Here is a 17199-nt window from a genome sequence, read left to right as displayed (position 1 = left end):
AAGTCTCTAAAATGCAGTTTGGCTTCCACTGAAGTCAGGACCAAGACTGTCCAATGCATTACAGGTACAAGGTGGGAACCTCCTGCTGGGTAGAGCTACTGCATTGTGTTCCTACAGTGCCACTACCTATACAGGGACTTAGCTCTCTGATGCTGCAGTGATGGGCATGATATATACAGTTGGAGAGAGAGAAAATAAAGATCAATATCCAGAACAAGTTGCCTTTGCAAGTAACCTAGCAATTCTGTTAATAAACACTGCATTGAAATTCTTTGTCATTTGTTTTTAATCATTCCTGAAAATATTGGAGGGCCGAGGAAGGAACTGTAGGTACTCCTACCTTTAACATTATATGGAAAACCTCATTTAAAAAAATATCAAAGCACTTAGGAAAGAAAACACAAGCCACATTAATTGACAAGATTTTTTTTCATCTCTTCTGAGAATGTTAAGAAAGAAACAAGAAGAAGGAAAAGTGTAAACAAACAACAAAAATTCCAGCTAGCTCCAAACAACTCTGGAATTTTAAAATGGTGGTAAACTGCAAAGAGAAATAAGAGGTAATAATGATACAACAAGAAGGAGAGAAACTTTATGGTCTTATAAAATAGTTTAGTTAATTACCATGCAAATAATTCGTTAATATTTCCTCACTGTAATTTATATTGCCATAAACACCAGATGATGCTAACTCTTTTTGAAGAAGGACAAGTGATTCTCAGATGCAAAGACAGCTGGTATCGTATTTGTAAGTAACAATACAGAAATTGCTCAGTACTTAGTTCCCTTAGTCCAGCTTCCGTTTTCTGCTGTTACTGCTACAGCTTCCTGATGTAGTCATTTCCCACAGTTTGGCAGGGTCTTAAGTGTTTTAGAACAAGTTTATGCTAGAAATGATAAAACATGACATAATGCTGTTTTGGTCAGCCTGGTGTTTTTGTTTTATTAAACAGGTGAAAAATGCAGCGGCCAATGTACTCAGGGAAACATGGTTAATTTATAAAAACACAAAGCTGGTTAAAAAGATAGACCATGCAAAAGTAAGGAAACATCAACGCAAATTCTTGCAAGCTATTCATCAGTAAGTACTATTTTGCTTTGTTTTTCCTCTCCAGGTGTTCTCTCTCTCTTTTTCAGTTCTTTTCTCTCTTTCTGGTAGTTTCTATCTCTCACTCTCCCCTTCTCCCTTTTACCAGAATATTGCTCTTGAGTTTGATTTTTTTCTCTGAGTAAGACAAAAATAAGGTTTTACTATGGTATCTGTTTACAAAAGAAGGTATGCTGACTGTATGCCCAACACAGTTTAAATCAGAATTGTTTATAGGTTTTATAGGAGTTTCCCATGCTTCTTGAAATAGCTATGACTTTTTGTCTTCTGCCACAGAGAATGTCCTTTGTTGTTACGTATTTGCTTACAGGTGGTAAGATACAAGTAAGCTGCAATATATAGAAGAAAAGCAAAAAAAAATCATTTGTAGTAGTTGTTTTGATAATTTCAGAGCAGAATGATATGATAAAAGAGAGGCTATGAGTGTGTATGTAGCATTTAATTAAAAGAGTATGCATCAAGCTTCATTTTTACAGCTCAACAGCGATTAGTTGCCATTTCCTCAGTGGATAAAAGCAAGTGTTGGTCTATCAGCTACTACCCCTGACATAGAGGAAATGAGAACATACGCCAACAGACATTTTATAACCCTTGAACACCTCTGCCATAATTCAGATGAGTTCTTTCCCTCTGCTGAACTCCAGAATGGTTGAAGACAAAACTGAGAACTGTGAACAGTTTAGTAGGACTAAACTGAATTATGGTAATGCCAGACTATAAGTATTCATCTGAAATTCCTAATACATATTTGTCATAAAGCACATAAGACCCTGCAGAATTTCATGGTGATTCAGTTCCTTTTCCTTGGACTACACAGAAGAAAAAAGGAGACTTTTGCCACCAAGAACCACAGACTCATCGTAAGGGATGGTTAGGACCCATGCCACTATTTGTTCTGTTTGATATCCCCATCCAGCCTCAGGCAGCCATTTGTATGGCCTATTAAAAGGGTTTTCCTGAGATACTTGAGGAAATTAAGATAAATTAATCAAGGTTCATTTTATACTGATAGTTTGATAACATCTGTGTGAGTCTGTGGGTGAGCCAGCCTGTGAGGAGAAGTGAAGGAAGCATCCATCTGACCCACCTACGTTCATTAAAAGGACTCCTATGTCTCATCTTGCATGATGAAGAGAAAGGAAAAGCCAGGTTATCTTATTTCCTATTAGTAAATTTAGGCTAACAGTCATTGCTTCTCTGTTTTGTAATAGTGTTTTAAAAGAATAGGTAGCTAAGCTTTGAAGGTATGAAGTATTCTATAAACCTTGATTACCATATCACATACTTAGCAGACTTGCCATGTTAAATGTTACTGTGCTGTTACAGACATACTTGAGGCAATGAAAGGACTGCAAAAGTTGAGGCAATTTTCCCATGGATAAAAAGTATATTTGTGCAGTATAGTCATCCTGCTTAGCTTGAAGGATTGGGAAGCAGGGAGGGGTGGGCAAGGGTCCTGGGATAGAGAATGGTGTGTCCTGTGCATCCTTTGCCAGACTTGAATACCTTATTGAAAAGCTTATTCCTTAACATTTTACCTTTCCTATTTATTGTTTGTGTGTGTGTCTTGTGTGCGTGCACATGTATTGAAAGACAAATCTAAAAAGCACAGCAGGCTCGATCTACAGCTTCATATATCATTCAAGCTCAGAAGAACTTCACAGGGTGTAAACTATTGTTCTGCACCTGCCTTAAAAATTCATTAATCAGTTGGGGTGGAGAAGGTGGCAGTAAGTTTTTTCCTAGCGGTGCCAGCAAAACTTTGAACAGCTATGTTAATAACGTATTTCCTAATGTTCTTGAGCACTTTGCATCCCATTCCTAAACCTTGTATTTAAGAACAAAAATTTAGATAATTTTCTCAGTATGCCGAAGAATGTCCCACGGATGGAAACATTGCTCTAGCAGTTTGCTTTCTTCCAGCTGCAGCAGAGTAGCTGGGTGTGATTTATTTTCTCTCCCTTTGCATCGAAACTTTTCTCAAGGGACCAAAGGACTCATGATGGTATATGGCTCTCTTCCATTTTTCTGGATTCTTAGGATTTTTTTTAGTCCTCCTCCTTCACCTTTTCAATCATTTGGCTGGAGATGGGAATAAAAGAAGTGAAGCTTCAGTTTTATACAACAAACGAGAGCAGATCATGTTAACAGTCTCAAACTCACAGTCACAACCCTAAAATATGATTATCCATGACTGTGCTGCCTTCCGCTGGTCTGGATCTTTTTTGCTTCTCATGCATACTGAATAAGGTGAAGGTGAAATCACCACTCTAAACAATATTATTAAAAAGACTTTATGAATTCTATGAATAAGAAAATGTACAGATGATAGTTAATGGGAAGGTTTGAAGGTACTGAAAGTACTTCATCGTGACAGCAGGTGGATTAGACTCCACCTGAGGCAGTTACTGGTTAGAAGCAGAGGCAACTAGGACTTCCCACCTGCTGAATCGAGCCCACTGTGCTCATTTGGTTGTTTTAGTATATTTTACAGTTTGTTTTCTTTTGTTTTGTCTTTTTATTTCAACAAAATGAAAATAGAGCTCGGAAGTAAGTTGTATGAGCTGTTCCTTTCTAAATTTGCAGAGTTTACCAGTGTCTGCATGCAAAAAATAGAGTCTTTATTTGTGAACTTCAGTGGTCTGATTGCTACCATGGAAACGCGATCCAGAATCATGATCTTTTGCTGTGATAAGTGAAGTTTGTAAAATCAAGGTGTTTCATATTTTCTCTTCATGAACTTAAGAACAAAAGTCCGTCAGTTTTCTTTAAATCTGGCTGCTGCAGCTAAAGACTTGCCATTACCTAGGTATACATTTTTACAGTCTGTAACATGTTTATCACATTGGTGTCAGTCGGTACCTGTTTTGCTACATCGTCAATGATTTTCTCAAAATTTTGAAGTGGACATACTCAGTGGCAAACAGGTGTGTCAAGGAATCTGAAGAAGAGCAGAAAAAACATGTTCTGCAAATTGTCTGAGAGATGTTTACCAAAACACCAGGATTGTCATTCTCCAGTCAAGTCATTACAAGCTTACCTGAGTAATTATTATTTTCTGAGACTATGATGATACAGCTCCATACTTTGGAAGTGCTTCCATATTTTTGCTTTAGCACAGCTCCTGCTCACAGACTCTGAAAGCAACATTCCTACAATCTGTATTTATGTTGTGCTCTAAAGGAGGCCTCCAGGGGAAGAAGAGTGTATCCCATTCCAGTAACAAGATGCTGGAATGTCAATTTTATGCAAACAGTTGTTTCTACCTTATCGGAGTTATTTCCATGTGCTAAGAAAGATATTTCAATCTTCATAACTTTCTCATGGAGGTTAGCCTGGATATTTAAGGGAACGCTTGGTAACCAAAGATTTGAACACAGACTTCCCTATTCTGGTGTATCTTGAAGAAAACTTCCATTAAATATATATATATATATTTATATTGCTTCATCTGTTTCTTAGCATTTAAGAGGTCATTTGTAGCCCTTTTCTCCAGATTGCTTCGGAAAAATAAACATCACTGTGTAGCATTCCTTCCCCCCTCAATTCTGCCTCCACATTAAAATAATTTGTAGCTATCTTGGAAGCATCGAGCTGCTGGAAATGAAGAGAGTTGTTTGCTCCCAAGAGTTTAGGGAAATAATCCTGATCCCACTGAAGGCATTAGCAGTTTTATCATTAACTTAAAAGGGGTCAGAATTTCATCCCCTACATTCAAAATACAGAGGAATCAAAATGATTTTCCACATTATTGTTTGGAGCACTTTGAGGCTTACAGAAGTGAAAAAGAATAAGTCCTTTTGAACTGCTGTGGCTGTACCACAGAGTCTGGCAGTGACATGGGGCTCTTTTGTGCTACAGCTAGAGTTTAGTTTTTGTTTATACAAGAACAGGTTTATATGCCTTTGTGAAATCATGTTTGTTTTATAAGATACACAAAACTTTCTAAGTAACATGATAATTGAGAAATAGGCAGAGTACACACTGGCAACCCACGTGCCACAAAATGCTGCCAAACTTATTTTGATTTGACAGCTAACCAAATAGTTCGCTTGGCTGGCCCATAACATACTATTCGACTTATCAAGTCTCTTATAAATTGATGTGCTGTTTTTGAAAAAGGCTGTTTCTTGCTTCAAACATCCAGCAGAAAAGTCATTGAAAGTTCAAGTAATCCTCTATTGGGAAATGTTTAACAAAGCACTCATACTTAAGTAATAAATTGCCTATTTGTGAAAATCACATCTACAAACCATTACTTTAGTAAACATTTACTTTGATTCAGAGAATCCATAAGAAAGATCATGTTCCAAGATTGTGCATAACTAATTAATAACAATGCAGATAGGTAGGCATCAAAGAGAAAAATGCATCCTTACTTCTTGTATAGTTTCCCAGTTTTCTAGTTTAAATAGTGCATTGAAAAGGTATGTCTAATATATGTTTAAAATGTAAGCATATTCAGATTCACAAGTTATGTAAGAAAATTAAGTGTATTGGCAAGTACATTGTGTATTTAGCTGCTGGTCAGATGGAAGTTGTGTTTAAAGCAATGAGAAACTCACTTATCACTGTATCTCCATCAGGTTCAAACACCTGCTAACCCAATCCATTTCCGACAGAACAGGGCTAATACCTGTATCTAGTCATGTAGACATGGGAAGATTCTTGATCGCTACAGCATTAATGACAAAAAAACTATTGTTCTGTGTTTCTTCCTATGTCTACTTGTCACGATACTGAGGCTTTGAGGAATGTTTTGGCTTTCTTTCATGTAGTCTGGATAAATTGTTATTTCCCTTTTTGAATTCAACTTTAACCATGGCAAATAGTATTCTCAAGGACATCACATTTCCTTGCTCTTTCCTTTTTTGCGGTGTTGAAGAAGCATGCTTCTCATTGTAGCAGGCACATGACCAATTCTGAATTTACACAAAGTACTCAAGGCATTGTCCATGCAGTTATTTGTTCTTGTAAATTTTATGCATGCTTTTTAGAAATTCTTGCATGACTACACTCACACACAAATCTGACTTAAGATTCCACTTTTTAGATTACGAAGTGTAAAAATGGAACAAAGGAAACTGAATGATCAAGCCAACACATTGGTGGACCTGGCAAAGGTTAGTAGGCAATTATTATTGTTTTAACATTATTCCTTTCAAAATGGAAGAATTTGAAAGTGAAAATATGCATTGTACATGCAGGTATTGTTGACAAGTATTGTATTCTGTTTTTGCTTTTATTTACAGAAAATGAAAATATGCATCTGTTTTAGGTTGACACTCATTAAATGAAACATTTATGACCCTGACCAAATTTTGAATGCACCATGTATTTTTTTGGGGGGTGGTGGTTCATATTTGAGAAAGATTTCACAATCAAGAGGGTGATCCTGACTGCTGATGAGGTGAAGAGTCACCTGATGAGGTGACTGCAGTGATCATGGTAAGTCCTGATCTGTGGCTAGGCTGTAGTAGTGTAATGCTGTGTAGTAAAGAGGTTACCTGTCCAGTGACAGTGTGTTTGCTGTGAGGAATCATAGTAGGCAGGCTGAAATTGAAGGTTCTGGTTTTCTGTTCCTATTTTCATATGAAGTAGAGACATTGGATAAGTTGGTTTAGGTCTGCATTTGATCCACATTTTTATAATGAACAATAGCGGCCTCCTTTGCTGATAAATCATAAGGGTAAGGGTTCATTAATCTTTCTTCAGCCCTTTCAGATAAGTGAAGTTGCAAACTGCTTGTCTATTGTTGCTGGCTTTTTTTTCTTTTCTTTTAATATGTATATAATTGCAAGAGAATGTCAGGGTTGAGCTGAGAGCATTCCAGGTTTCACATTAGACCTCAATATATAACTTTTAAGGATCTTAATCTGAAGCTATATTAGAAGCATCCATTGGTTTTACCTAAAGGTTTCTTGTACACCCCTTTCAGGCATCTCAAGGCCTGCCTCATTTTAAAGTACATCATCAAGGCAAAGATTAAATTCTTCAGTGTTCCTTTCCCTTTTGCTTTAGAAAACCACCTGACAGCTTCACTTGCTGAAAATACATTTCACTCTATGGTTTCTAGCAGTTAATAAGGAATTTTCACATACTATTTAATGTAGAATAGTTTGCCTTCAAGTAATATGCTGGCATCTTGAAATAGGGGGCAGAGAAATGGGTTGTCAACACTCACCTGATAGTGAAATACTTTATACTTCAGGCAGTCAGCTTTTCAATTTCATTCCCTTTGAATGGTTTATAAACTTCAGCCAGTTTGTCTACTGAATTACATCCAGTTTTAACTTTAGTTTAAGTCTAATCTGAACTCTCAGTCTACAAGAGGGAGAAAGTCATTTTTAACCATTTTCTTGCCTCAATGGCAAGAAAAACTAATGGAAGTGGCAAAAAAGTGACAGTCCCTGTGAAGTAACATGTTTCAGATTACATTTTTATTGACCTCTATGGCATTTAAAATTCACCCTATATACCTTCTGTAACCAAATACGGTTTTGCAGTGCGCAAATGGACAGGGGAGCACAGAAGCAGAGGAGTGTACAATTCAGCTTTTATTCCTTGTACTGCAGTTCAAAAACAGCCCACCCAACTACTTTTGTTACAGCCAGTTCAAGGAAACCTGGTCAGTTTAAGGAGGAATCAAAGGAACAGAATCTGTGTTCTGCTTAAAAGTACAAAGGTGTTTAAAGTCAGAGAAAATGCAGAAGAGTCAAGGATGCATCACTGCTGTGGCACATGAGTCTTCTCAGGGTTTACACAACTAACTGTTTCTTGGCACGGTGCATTTCTAAGCACCTGAACTTCTAAAAAAAGGTCTGCTGTTTTGTCTAATTCGTTTAGATCTTGGCATTCAAAGTGCTATTGAAAATGTGTTATGTTTCTGCTCAACAGAGTTAGTAAAAAGCTTGTTCTGAATTTACATGTAAAATTATTTCACAAGGCTATATCTTTTTATTTATTCATTCATATCTTTTTTTTTTCCTTTTGGAGTACAAAAGTGTTTGCAAACCCTTGTAGATTTTACTGCATGTTACAATATTTGTAAGATCTATCTAAGCCTTTGTTTACGTCCTTCTACTTTCAGACTCAAAACATCATGTATGACATGATTTCTGACTTAAATGAAAGAAGTGAAGATTTTGAGAAGAGAATTGTTACTCTGGAAACTAAACTGGAAACTTTAATTGGTAGTATTCAAGCTCTACCTGGACTGATTAGCCAGACTATCAGCCAGCAACAGAGGGATTTCCTCGAGGCTCAGATACAAAATTATGATAAGCATGTTGCCTACAGTGCTGAACGATCACGATCTTTGTCAAGAAGAAGGAGATCCTCATCCACAGCACCACCAACTTCATCAGAGAGTAGCTAGAAGAGAATAAGTTAACCACAAAATAAAGACTTTTTGCCATCATATGGTCAATATTTTAGCTTTTATTGTAAAGCCCTATGGTTCTAACCAGTGTTATCTGGGTTCTGATGTCAGAATCCTGGAAACATGAACACAATGTTTTAGGCCAAAATGAGTGAAAACTCTTTTTTTTTTCCCCCGTCCTCCTCTCAGATGCACAGTGAATGCACCTATTATTGCTATGTTAGATTGTTCCTCCTGTAATTTCACTAACTTTTTATTCATGCACTTCAAACAAACTTTACTACTACAATATATAATATAATAAAAATGTTAATTTCTGCACATAGTTGCTTGGTTACATGGACTTTAAAAGTTTTTTTAAAAAGCTCACAATCAAAAGGCCTAATTGTAAACATTTAAGAAACAAAATTGAAGCTTAATCATTATCCCTCAGTATGAAAACCAATTCACTAAACTTTGCTTGCAGTGGAGGGGGAAAAAAATCAGTGTTCATCTAACAGTGTGCTGAATAATGTATAGTCATTTTAGAAGGTCACTGACAGCTTCAGTTTCTGAAGGGATTACTTAAAAACATAGTTTATCCTAGAAAATGAGTTAAGAAGTATGCTATGGGTTTTTTAAGATCTTCTTAGGGCTTTTGTTTAACACGCATTTGTACACACGCACATAGATAATATATATACATATATATATATGTATATAAAGTTATTTATGCCATGCCCATGGCAAAGATCTTTTAAACTGACTATTTGTAAAGCTGCTGATGTGCAAAAAGCACAGGAAGGGTCCTGTTCATTTATTTGGAGTCTCATAATTACTCCGGGTAAGCATGTCAAGACAGAAGCATCACTTTCAAGCTGGAAGTCTCCCATTAATGCTACTTAGGTTTTGGAAATATTGGGTTACTCCTAACTCTCTCTGCTTCCTTTTTTTGTATGTAATGTTTCTGGAGTGAATAACTGACACACAGAGTTGGAGTGTACAAGCTTGTGTGATGGCAGCACAACGTCCTGTATACATTATGTTTAGATAATCCCTGTGGTTTCTGCTATGCCGTCAAGTTTAGCAAGAAAGTTTTAACAATATTTCCAAAAAATTGTAGTAAACCTGTTGTAGACCGGAGTTATGTGAGTGGGGTATCCGTACTATTTTACTTCCATGCGGAGATAATAAGGTCTTTCTTGAGAAACCAAAGCATAGTGTACATGTTTGTGAAAAAGTTCTGGCTGACTTTTCTCCTTGTTTATATTTCAGAGTAGCAAACCTAGGTAAGCTTAAATGCTCAGCACATGCAACTTGCATTCTTGATTTCTATTTATAAGCAGGAAGTTATAAGACTTTATAAAATATTTTATCATATTTGATATTTATAAAATGTACTAGCCCTGTGCCCTCCCCTCTTAATTTACAGTGAAAAGTGACACAATAGCTGAGTATAACAAGTAGGTATGGCTAACTGTTTCCAAGGAGTACTACATCTGTCTAGATGTAACTAATGTGCATGTTGAAGGAAATGATGATTGATCTACAGAAGTTTGTGAGTTCTGGTCAGTAGCAGTAGCCAGGGAGGACAGTAGTAGAGAAAGTCAGGGCAGCGTGGTGCTAGATAAGGCAGGGGAGCGGTTCTCTGCAAGCTCCTGAAATTCCCCAAGCCAGGTACAGAATCTGAAAAACAGCAGACACTTTGGGCCTATTTATAATAAATGGTTTGCCTTTTTTTTTTTTGGTACAAAATACAATAGATAGATGTAAGTTACATACAGTGGCATTGCTTGTTTATAAAAAGCTCACGTGTTTCTCCAGCACTTTTATGTCTTTGAGAAAGATGATGACTTTGCAGTATTTCCCCCCTGGATGAGCAGCACAGTTGCATACCTTTAGAGTGCCTTCCTTATAGACTGTGGTATTTTGTGACTGGAAATAATAAGCTGTATGTGCAGTATTTGCAGTTCTGCTTTGGGGATTTTTCTGTTTTTGTGATGTTCATCTCTCTCAGTTACCAAAGGACAAAAAAAAAAAAAAAAAAAGGGGATATTATATAGTGCTAATACTTTGCTAGTCCTAAACTGGGTGAGATTTTGAAGGGTCATGAGCCCACCTTCTTCATCCTGTTGGTAGAATTAGAAGTAGTGATTAATAATACTGGAATTTAGTAGTCAAGTTGTAGAATTCTTCCTTGAATATTTTTCTTTTTCTCATTCTCCCATTTTTTGTGTTTAATTTAAGAATGTTTTTCTGTCATTGAAAGTGAAATATGTGTGCTGTAGTTTAAATGCATCCTTCTTTGTCTTGTCAGTGTGAACTAGCTCTTTTCTTGCTTACAACATCTTTTTTATATTTTAAACTCTTTTTTTCCCTTTTTCTCCTCTGGGTTGTACAGTGGGATTTTAAAAGAACTGTAGTTCCATATTGAAAATTCTTGCCAATCATTCAGAGTTAAGTTTGACTTAAGATCTGTCTGCAAGTATTGAGCTGGTTTATTCTGATGTGAGAGACCTACTGTCATCTTTGACCTCTCAGTTTTGTGTTACCCATTAGGACACAGGAGACCAAACAAACCAAACCAACTAAATTCTTGCTGTAGCTTTATGCAGGCAGGGCTGATAGATGTGATATGACTATCCCCATCAGTCGGGTTCTATAACAGTCTGCCAAATTCTTTTGGATTTCTGTCTTGGTTTTTAAAGCAAACAGCAAATGATGACACGGTGGAATATTCCAGTACAATTTCTTAATTCTCTCTAAAGATCACTGCAAATATTTTATCTGCATTTTTTGTACTGATGAGTCTTTTTCTTCTAATACCTGGTTTTGCAAAGCACTTAAAGTACTCCATTTGAATCCAATCCAAGACAATACATATACAGCCTTACATTCAGGAGAGCACAAAGTACTATGGGTTTAATTTTCTGACTCCTAATACAAAATTTCCTTTCATCTTTCCTTATTAGAGTCTTGTACCACAAATTCCATTACTGACTTTTTATTTCTGAAACTCAAACTCTTTCCCCATGTTCTGCATATCAGCTGACCAAAAGGAAAAGTATCACTGTGACTGATGTCTGAAACTGCTTGTGTAGTTGAACATAGATTTTTCTTAGATTTTTCTTTGAAAGATCACTTACAAATGACAAGGAATCCCTCTCCGACCATATAGCATATTTCCTGTGTTACGGTTGAAAAGCTTCGTGCATACCCTTCTTCACTGATTGGAAAATTCAGCTTTCACTTGTGATTGAACATATCCTTTTCACTGTGTTCCAGGTACTAATTCAATTTATCAGTTACTTTTGAGTCTTGTTGCTAACTGCTGCATTTTTAATGACACTTAGCAAAGGTATCGTGGCTGTAAAGACTGGAATGTAAGATCACAAGTAGGCCCATTCACCATGCTTAAAACTAAGTACTTTGATTTAAATAGTATTTTTTTAGTTACATTTAAGTCTTTGCAGGATCAGAATAATACTTTCACAGCATAAATAACTTGCAAATTCCTCTTTGGTTCTGAATTATCCAAATTGTTATCTTTTATAAGCCTGCAGATCTTCCTGGAAGAGACCTGTGCAAATCAGCCATTCTTTACCTCCCATGTCGCCATAAAGATGGGTCTGATACAGAAAGGACTTCTCTATTTAAAAGTTAAGCAACCAGCTTGGGATCCCTGAACACCTTCTGGAACTCCATACCTTTCCTTGTGAGATGTTCAAAAACCATGGTTTCCTAGAATTGGTCTGAATCACTGTCATAATGAGAGGTCAAAGATGGGTGGTAGGCAAACTGTTTAACTGGTGATCAGTTTGTAAGACTCTTTCTATGTCAGATCATACATAGACATTGATACAATGCACATTAAAAGCATATCTACGTATGAAATAATAAATGGTTTAAATATGAGTGTCTCATATTCAGAATAAAACCTATTACCTTAATCAGTAGTACAAATGTTAATTGTCTGAAAGCTTTTTTTCCTCTAAGACTTATGAAAAATCCTCACTAAGTTTTATCTTCAGAAAGAAGGTTTTCTGATTAGTGTGTCTGTTCTCACCGTCAAAATTTTTGATGCTGAAAGATATATACATTTTTTTTTCTTTAAAGAAAGCCTTTAAAGTCCTTTTGCCTTTTTAGTCCACTTCTCTCAAAACATTTACTAAGTGGTGAGAAGCAGCCAAGTAAGGGGGGGGGGGGGGGGGTGCGTTGTGCAGGAAAGAGCTAACACGGCAGTGTCTCACTTTTAGTGACCTGCTTCCTGTCAGGGTGTCTCTGTGCTCAAGTAGAAGCAGTCACAAATATCCCACCCCGCAGCACTCTGACCTAGATACAAGCCAACTGGTGCCCAGAGGAGCACTGATACAGTAGCACCATCCTGAGGTGCACCTTACAAAAATGGTTGGCTCAACAAGAGTCAACAAGAGTTCAACAAGAGTATGTTGAATTTTATATATGCATAAGAATAAAGTTAGCCTACATCTGTCAATCCATGCCATCAGGACTTACGAATCTGATCCTATGCCTGCCAGCATTAGTGCAGAGAATACTGGGTTGTATCAACAGTTAGCCTTTTTCCTCCAAAACATTTAAGGAATATCTACAAGCGTCTTTGCCCTCCCCATGGGTGGGGAAAAAAAAATACTTAGGAGACATGTTGCAGTCAGGTGTGCACAGGTATGCCTCTGACCTGCCCATCTGCATATCAACCCTCGTCCAGAAACCCCATAGTGAGCAAGCACAGCATGGAGCACGTCTCTCAGGAACAGCCTGATACGCAAGATGAGCAGAAGGAAGAGGAGAGTGCTGTTAAGTCATGTAACTCTGCTCAAGTCTTATGGCCGAGCACAGCACCAAGCCTAATGCAGGTGCCTGGCTTCCTGCGAAGAAGTGCTTGCAGCCAGGCTGTTCGGCACAGGGACAGAGCAGGTGAGGTATGGTCTGGGCTAGTGTGTACAGATGTGCCCTACAGAAAGTTAAAATGCAGTCAGTTGCCAGAACTGGCATGACCATATTGCTCTATATTTCACTTTATCAGTGATGCTGTTAAAGTTCGGCTAGGTCAATAACTTCCAGGCTTTCCTATGAAGAAGTTTCTCTAGCAGGGGACCCTTTCTGCACAATATATATATATATATATATATATAATAATTATATATATTAATATATATATATTAATAGTATAATATAATATAATAATATAATTATATATTTATATATTTATATATATATAGCATAATTTGCATGATTATATATATATAATATATATAGGGCATGCAACACAGCTGCAGTGCAAGAAAAATCATAAGCTACAAACATGGACCTGTTGTAATCTAATGTGGCAAGTAACTACATCAGACGGAGAAATAAAGCCTAAAGTACTTTATGCTGACTTTCCTTGCATTCAAATTCATTTAAACCCATTAGTATCTTCAAATATTTAGGAGAATCAAGACAGTTTTCAATTATACATGAAGAAAGCAACAAGCTTTTAGTTAGAGTAAGAGGTTCTACTTTAAAAGGATGCTTACTCTAACCTCTTATTGGCTTCCAAACCTGCATTTCCAAACATGCCAAGTCTAAAGAGGAACTGCGTGTTTGGCTCTGTGGTTACAACAACATAGATCTTGGAGCTGAAAAGCATCTCTAGTCCAGATAAATGATCAAATGTCATGTGGCACCAGGAATAGTAATGAATTTAGAAGAAAACACTGAGGTATATGCATTGACCAGCTACAGAGCTTGGCTTCAGATCTTAGGAAGATTTAAGTGAAGCCTCACTCCGGGTCTGAAAGTCATAGGCATTAGAGGAAGAGGAAGAGACCATGCAATTACACTTCCTGCAATGAGGTCTAGGAACACACTGTGCATAATAGTATCCATCACCTTATGGAGAAGTCATCAAACTGTTACAGAGATATGAGGTCAGCTTATCACAGAAAGTTAAAGCAAGATTTTTTTTATTATTTTTTTTTAACAAAGAACTCCAAACACGGTAATAGAAACAAGGAAAAATTCTGAAAAAGCTTGTGACAGATGAATGTCTCAAAAGACAGGCCCCTAGCCTCCAAAAAAAAGAAAAATGCAAGAGATGAGGTTTCAAGCAGACATAAAACAAAAATCAATCAATAAAACAAACAAACAAAACAAAACAAACAACAACAACAAATCACAAGAACAAAAACTACCTAAGGAGCAGTTTTAGACACTCAGAATTGCCCTTCAAAAAACCTTTACAATGTACTGAGTAGCAAAAATACATGCTAAATGAAACGTGGCAGTGATCTGCCAACCCAAAGTGAGAGACCAAATTCCTGCTGGAGCAGGATTTCTCCTTCCTGTGTGGGAACCACAAAGGCCAGCACATGGACCTGACATGCATATATGAGAACAAGAAGTCTATCTTAAGAATCCCTCCTAAATTTAAACAGCTGTTTCAAATACAGGGTGGCATCACAGTAACTTTCAGACCCCCCAGTACTCTAATTTCACAAATACCACTTACCACCATGGTGATCTGAAAGGCGAGGTAGCCCCAGGCCACTTGGGAGCAAGATCCAGTCTGAGAGGTCATAGCCCCCTTGTTAAGTTTCATAATCTGGGAGTCCATTCTTCCACCTGCATCTCTATATATTTCACTGCATTTTTATATTTCTCAAATAGTCTGATGGACCGAACATCACATCTCAAGCATTATAGGTCAGCACACATTTTGATGGGCTGTAGTGCTGCTGTGAGGAAACCACGGGGTCTTCTGCTCCACTGCAAGAACAGGCGAAGCTGTGCCACTCGGCAGGGCCTCCTCTTCTGACATGTGCCAGCCTTTGAGATCAAAACCATCAGCATCAGATATCAAGACTCATGAGGAACAGAACTTACTATGGTGTTCTGCCTGGCCAGTAAGATTTAGGAGCTTAGCTTATAAGTAGTTAAACATTAAAGTCTTCTCAAAGAGAGAGAGATGAAATAATTGTGTTAGGCCTTGTGTGAAGACAGGCATTGATGAGCCCTCTAAAAATTGTAGACTGCTTTTCCAGTACTCCAGTATTCAAGACTGTATTTCCTGGTTTGCTATCCAGTTTTCTGCGATGTATAGAATATTTTTAGTAATTCAGCTCTACTTATTTTCAATTTGAAGGAATTGCTGTAATACAGCAGCACAAAATATTTGCACTTCCAGAAGTGCTGATACTCTTTTCAGCAGAAGGGAAACAGAAGAGAGTTGGGCAAGTAATGGATAGGCTTTCCAAACAAGATTTGCAATCAATGTCAGGGAAGTAGAAATAGGAGAGAGGAAGGGTTTGATCTCCAGCTGGGACAGCCTGGGATCTCTCTGTTAGTGGTCAATGGATAGGTTTAAATTGTCCTTTGACAGCTGTGTCCAAATATGCCGTGGAACAGGCATGGGCAAGCTCTACAGACAAAGTAGGCAAGGGCTGGTGCTTCATGGCAGCACAAGGTATCTGTCTGTAGCTCAGACTCCACCAGTGAACATCTACTTCCCCTGCCCGTATTCTGCTCAGAGTTCTCCAGTTGTTCATACCGTATTCAAAGAGGACTAGACAAAAAAATCAGACAAACTGCTAACATAGAAAATATTTGCTTTTGACTGTTTAACATTTGCCTTCTTTTTTTCCCCTGAATTAAAAAGATTAAGAAAGAAGGCATATGAAAAACAGTGTCAGTTTTATTCAGTAGGAACAGGCTGTTTCCATGACATTTATGCATTAAGCTTTTTCTAAATGACAAGCAAGTTGGCAAAGTCTCTCTCTCTTTTTTTTTTTTTTTAAAAAAAAAAGGCTGTCTTCACCCTCCTCCCTTTGATCTTTGCTCAATGGGTGTAAGAAAGACATTGTCAGGCAGAGGGCCTTGTGTAACCTTCCAGCCTGATGAAGAAAACGCTTCCTATTCGTGTATGAAATGGCAAGGTGATAGCTGCTGGTATTTCAATGCAGAATTCAGGATATGAAGTTCTACCTGCTTTGACTTGTGCTCCTTGCCCTGCAAGGAGCTAGAGAATAGCACACCTTCCATGGCTGCACAAATAGTTCTGTAGTTATTTGACCAGCTCTGGTTCAGTTCAGCTGAGTGCATGTTAAATAGGCTGAGCACCAAGGCTAGCTACAAGGCAACTGCACAAAGGAGCACAGCAGAGGATGTGGTGATTTGGGCCTTGTGAAGAATGAAGAAGCATTATGCCACTGCTCAATAATTTATTTAAACAAAACCAGAAGTTTCCCTGAAGCCTCACATGTACTGTGGATCCAAGTAACTCTCAAGATGACCGTCATAAAGTCTTGATGGCAAATAAATTCATATTTATGTTTTATGGCATTTCTGGTAGATAACTCTCTCATGGAAGGGAAGGCACAGAGAACAACGTTCATCTGTCCAAATTAATCTATAGGAAATACCACTCCTTTACCTGAGATTTGATTTTGCACCCCTCAAAGATGGGGTCCCTCATCTGTAAGTATACTGGGAGCTCAGTTGTTCTGCCAAAAGAAGAAATCTCTTTTTTTTTTTTTTTTTTTTTTTGAAGAGGAACAGCTTAACAAACCCAAAACCTGGGTACCAATAACCCTCAAAGGGAAAGAAGATTTTTTTCATTTCTGCAAGACTGTTTGGTTCAGCTGTCTAATTTTCCATATGTGCTCAGATGACTCAAACAGAACGGTACTTATTAGAGCCAGAGCCAGCATGCAGATTTCTTCTTCTGATCCTT

General features: G+C 37.5%; 1 protein-coding gene and 1 long non-coding RNA gene across 5 annotated transcripts in view; one reads left to right on the top strand and one right to left on the bottom strand.

The window, feature by feature from the left end:
• Positions 1-12431, top strand: part of KCNN2 (potassium calcium-activated channel subfamily N member 2) — a 144028-nt gene extending 131597 nt beyond the window's left edge. For 3 of the 4 annotated variants that reach the window (XM_066987798.1, XM_066987797.1, XM_066987799.1), the window contains 3 exons: positions 954-1081; positions 6162-6231; positions 8199-12431. In XM_066987798.1, coding sequence (XP_066843899.1) covers positions 954-1081; positions 6162-6231; positions 8199-8486 — 486 coding nt within the window. In that variant the 3' untranslated portion in view covers positions 8487-12431. Of the gene's footprint in view, positions 1-953; positions 1082-6161; positions 6232-6360; positions 6557-8198 lie in introns of all 4 variants that reach the window. The other variant, XR_010827463.1, reaches the window with a different exon arrangement.
• A 2746-nt stretch (positions 12432-15177) lies between these two features.
• Positions 15178-17199, bottom strand: part of LOC136788912 (uncharacterized) — a 46531-nt gene continuing 44509 nt past the window's right edge. The window contains exon 4 of the long non-coding RNA XR_010827465.1: positions 15178-15296. This is a non-coding gene — a long non-coding RNA (uncharacterized lncRNA). The remainder of the gene's footprint in view (positions 15297-17199) is intronic.

Source organism: Anser cygnoides, chromosome Z (genome assembly GCF_040182565.1).
Source record: "Anser cygnoides isolate HZ-2024a breed goose chromosome Z, Taihu_goose_T2T_genome, whole genome shotgun sequence".
In the NCBI taxonomy this organism is placed as follows: Eukaryota; Metazoa; Chordata; class Aves; order Anseriformes; family Anatidae; genus Anser; species Anser cygnoides.
This window is presented reverse-complemented; position numbering and strand designations above follow the sequence as displayed.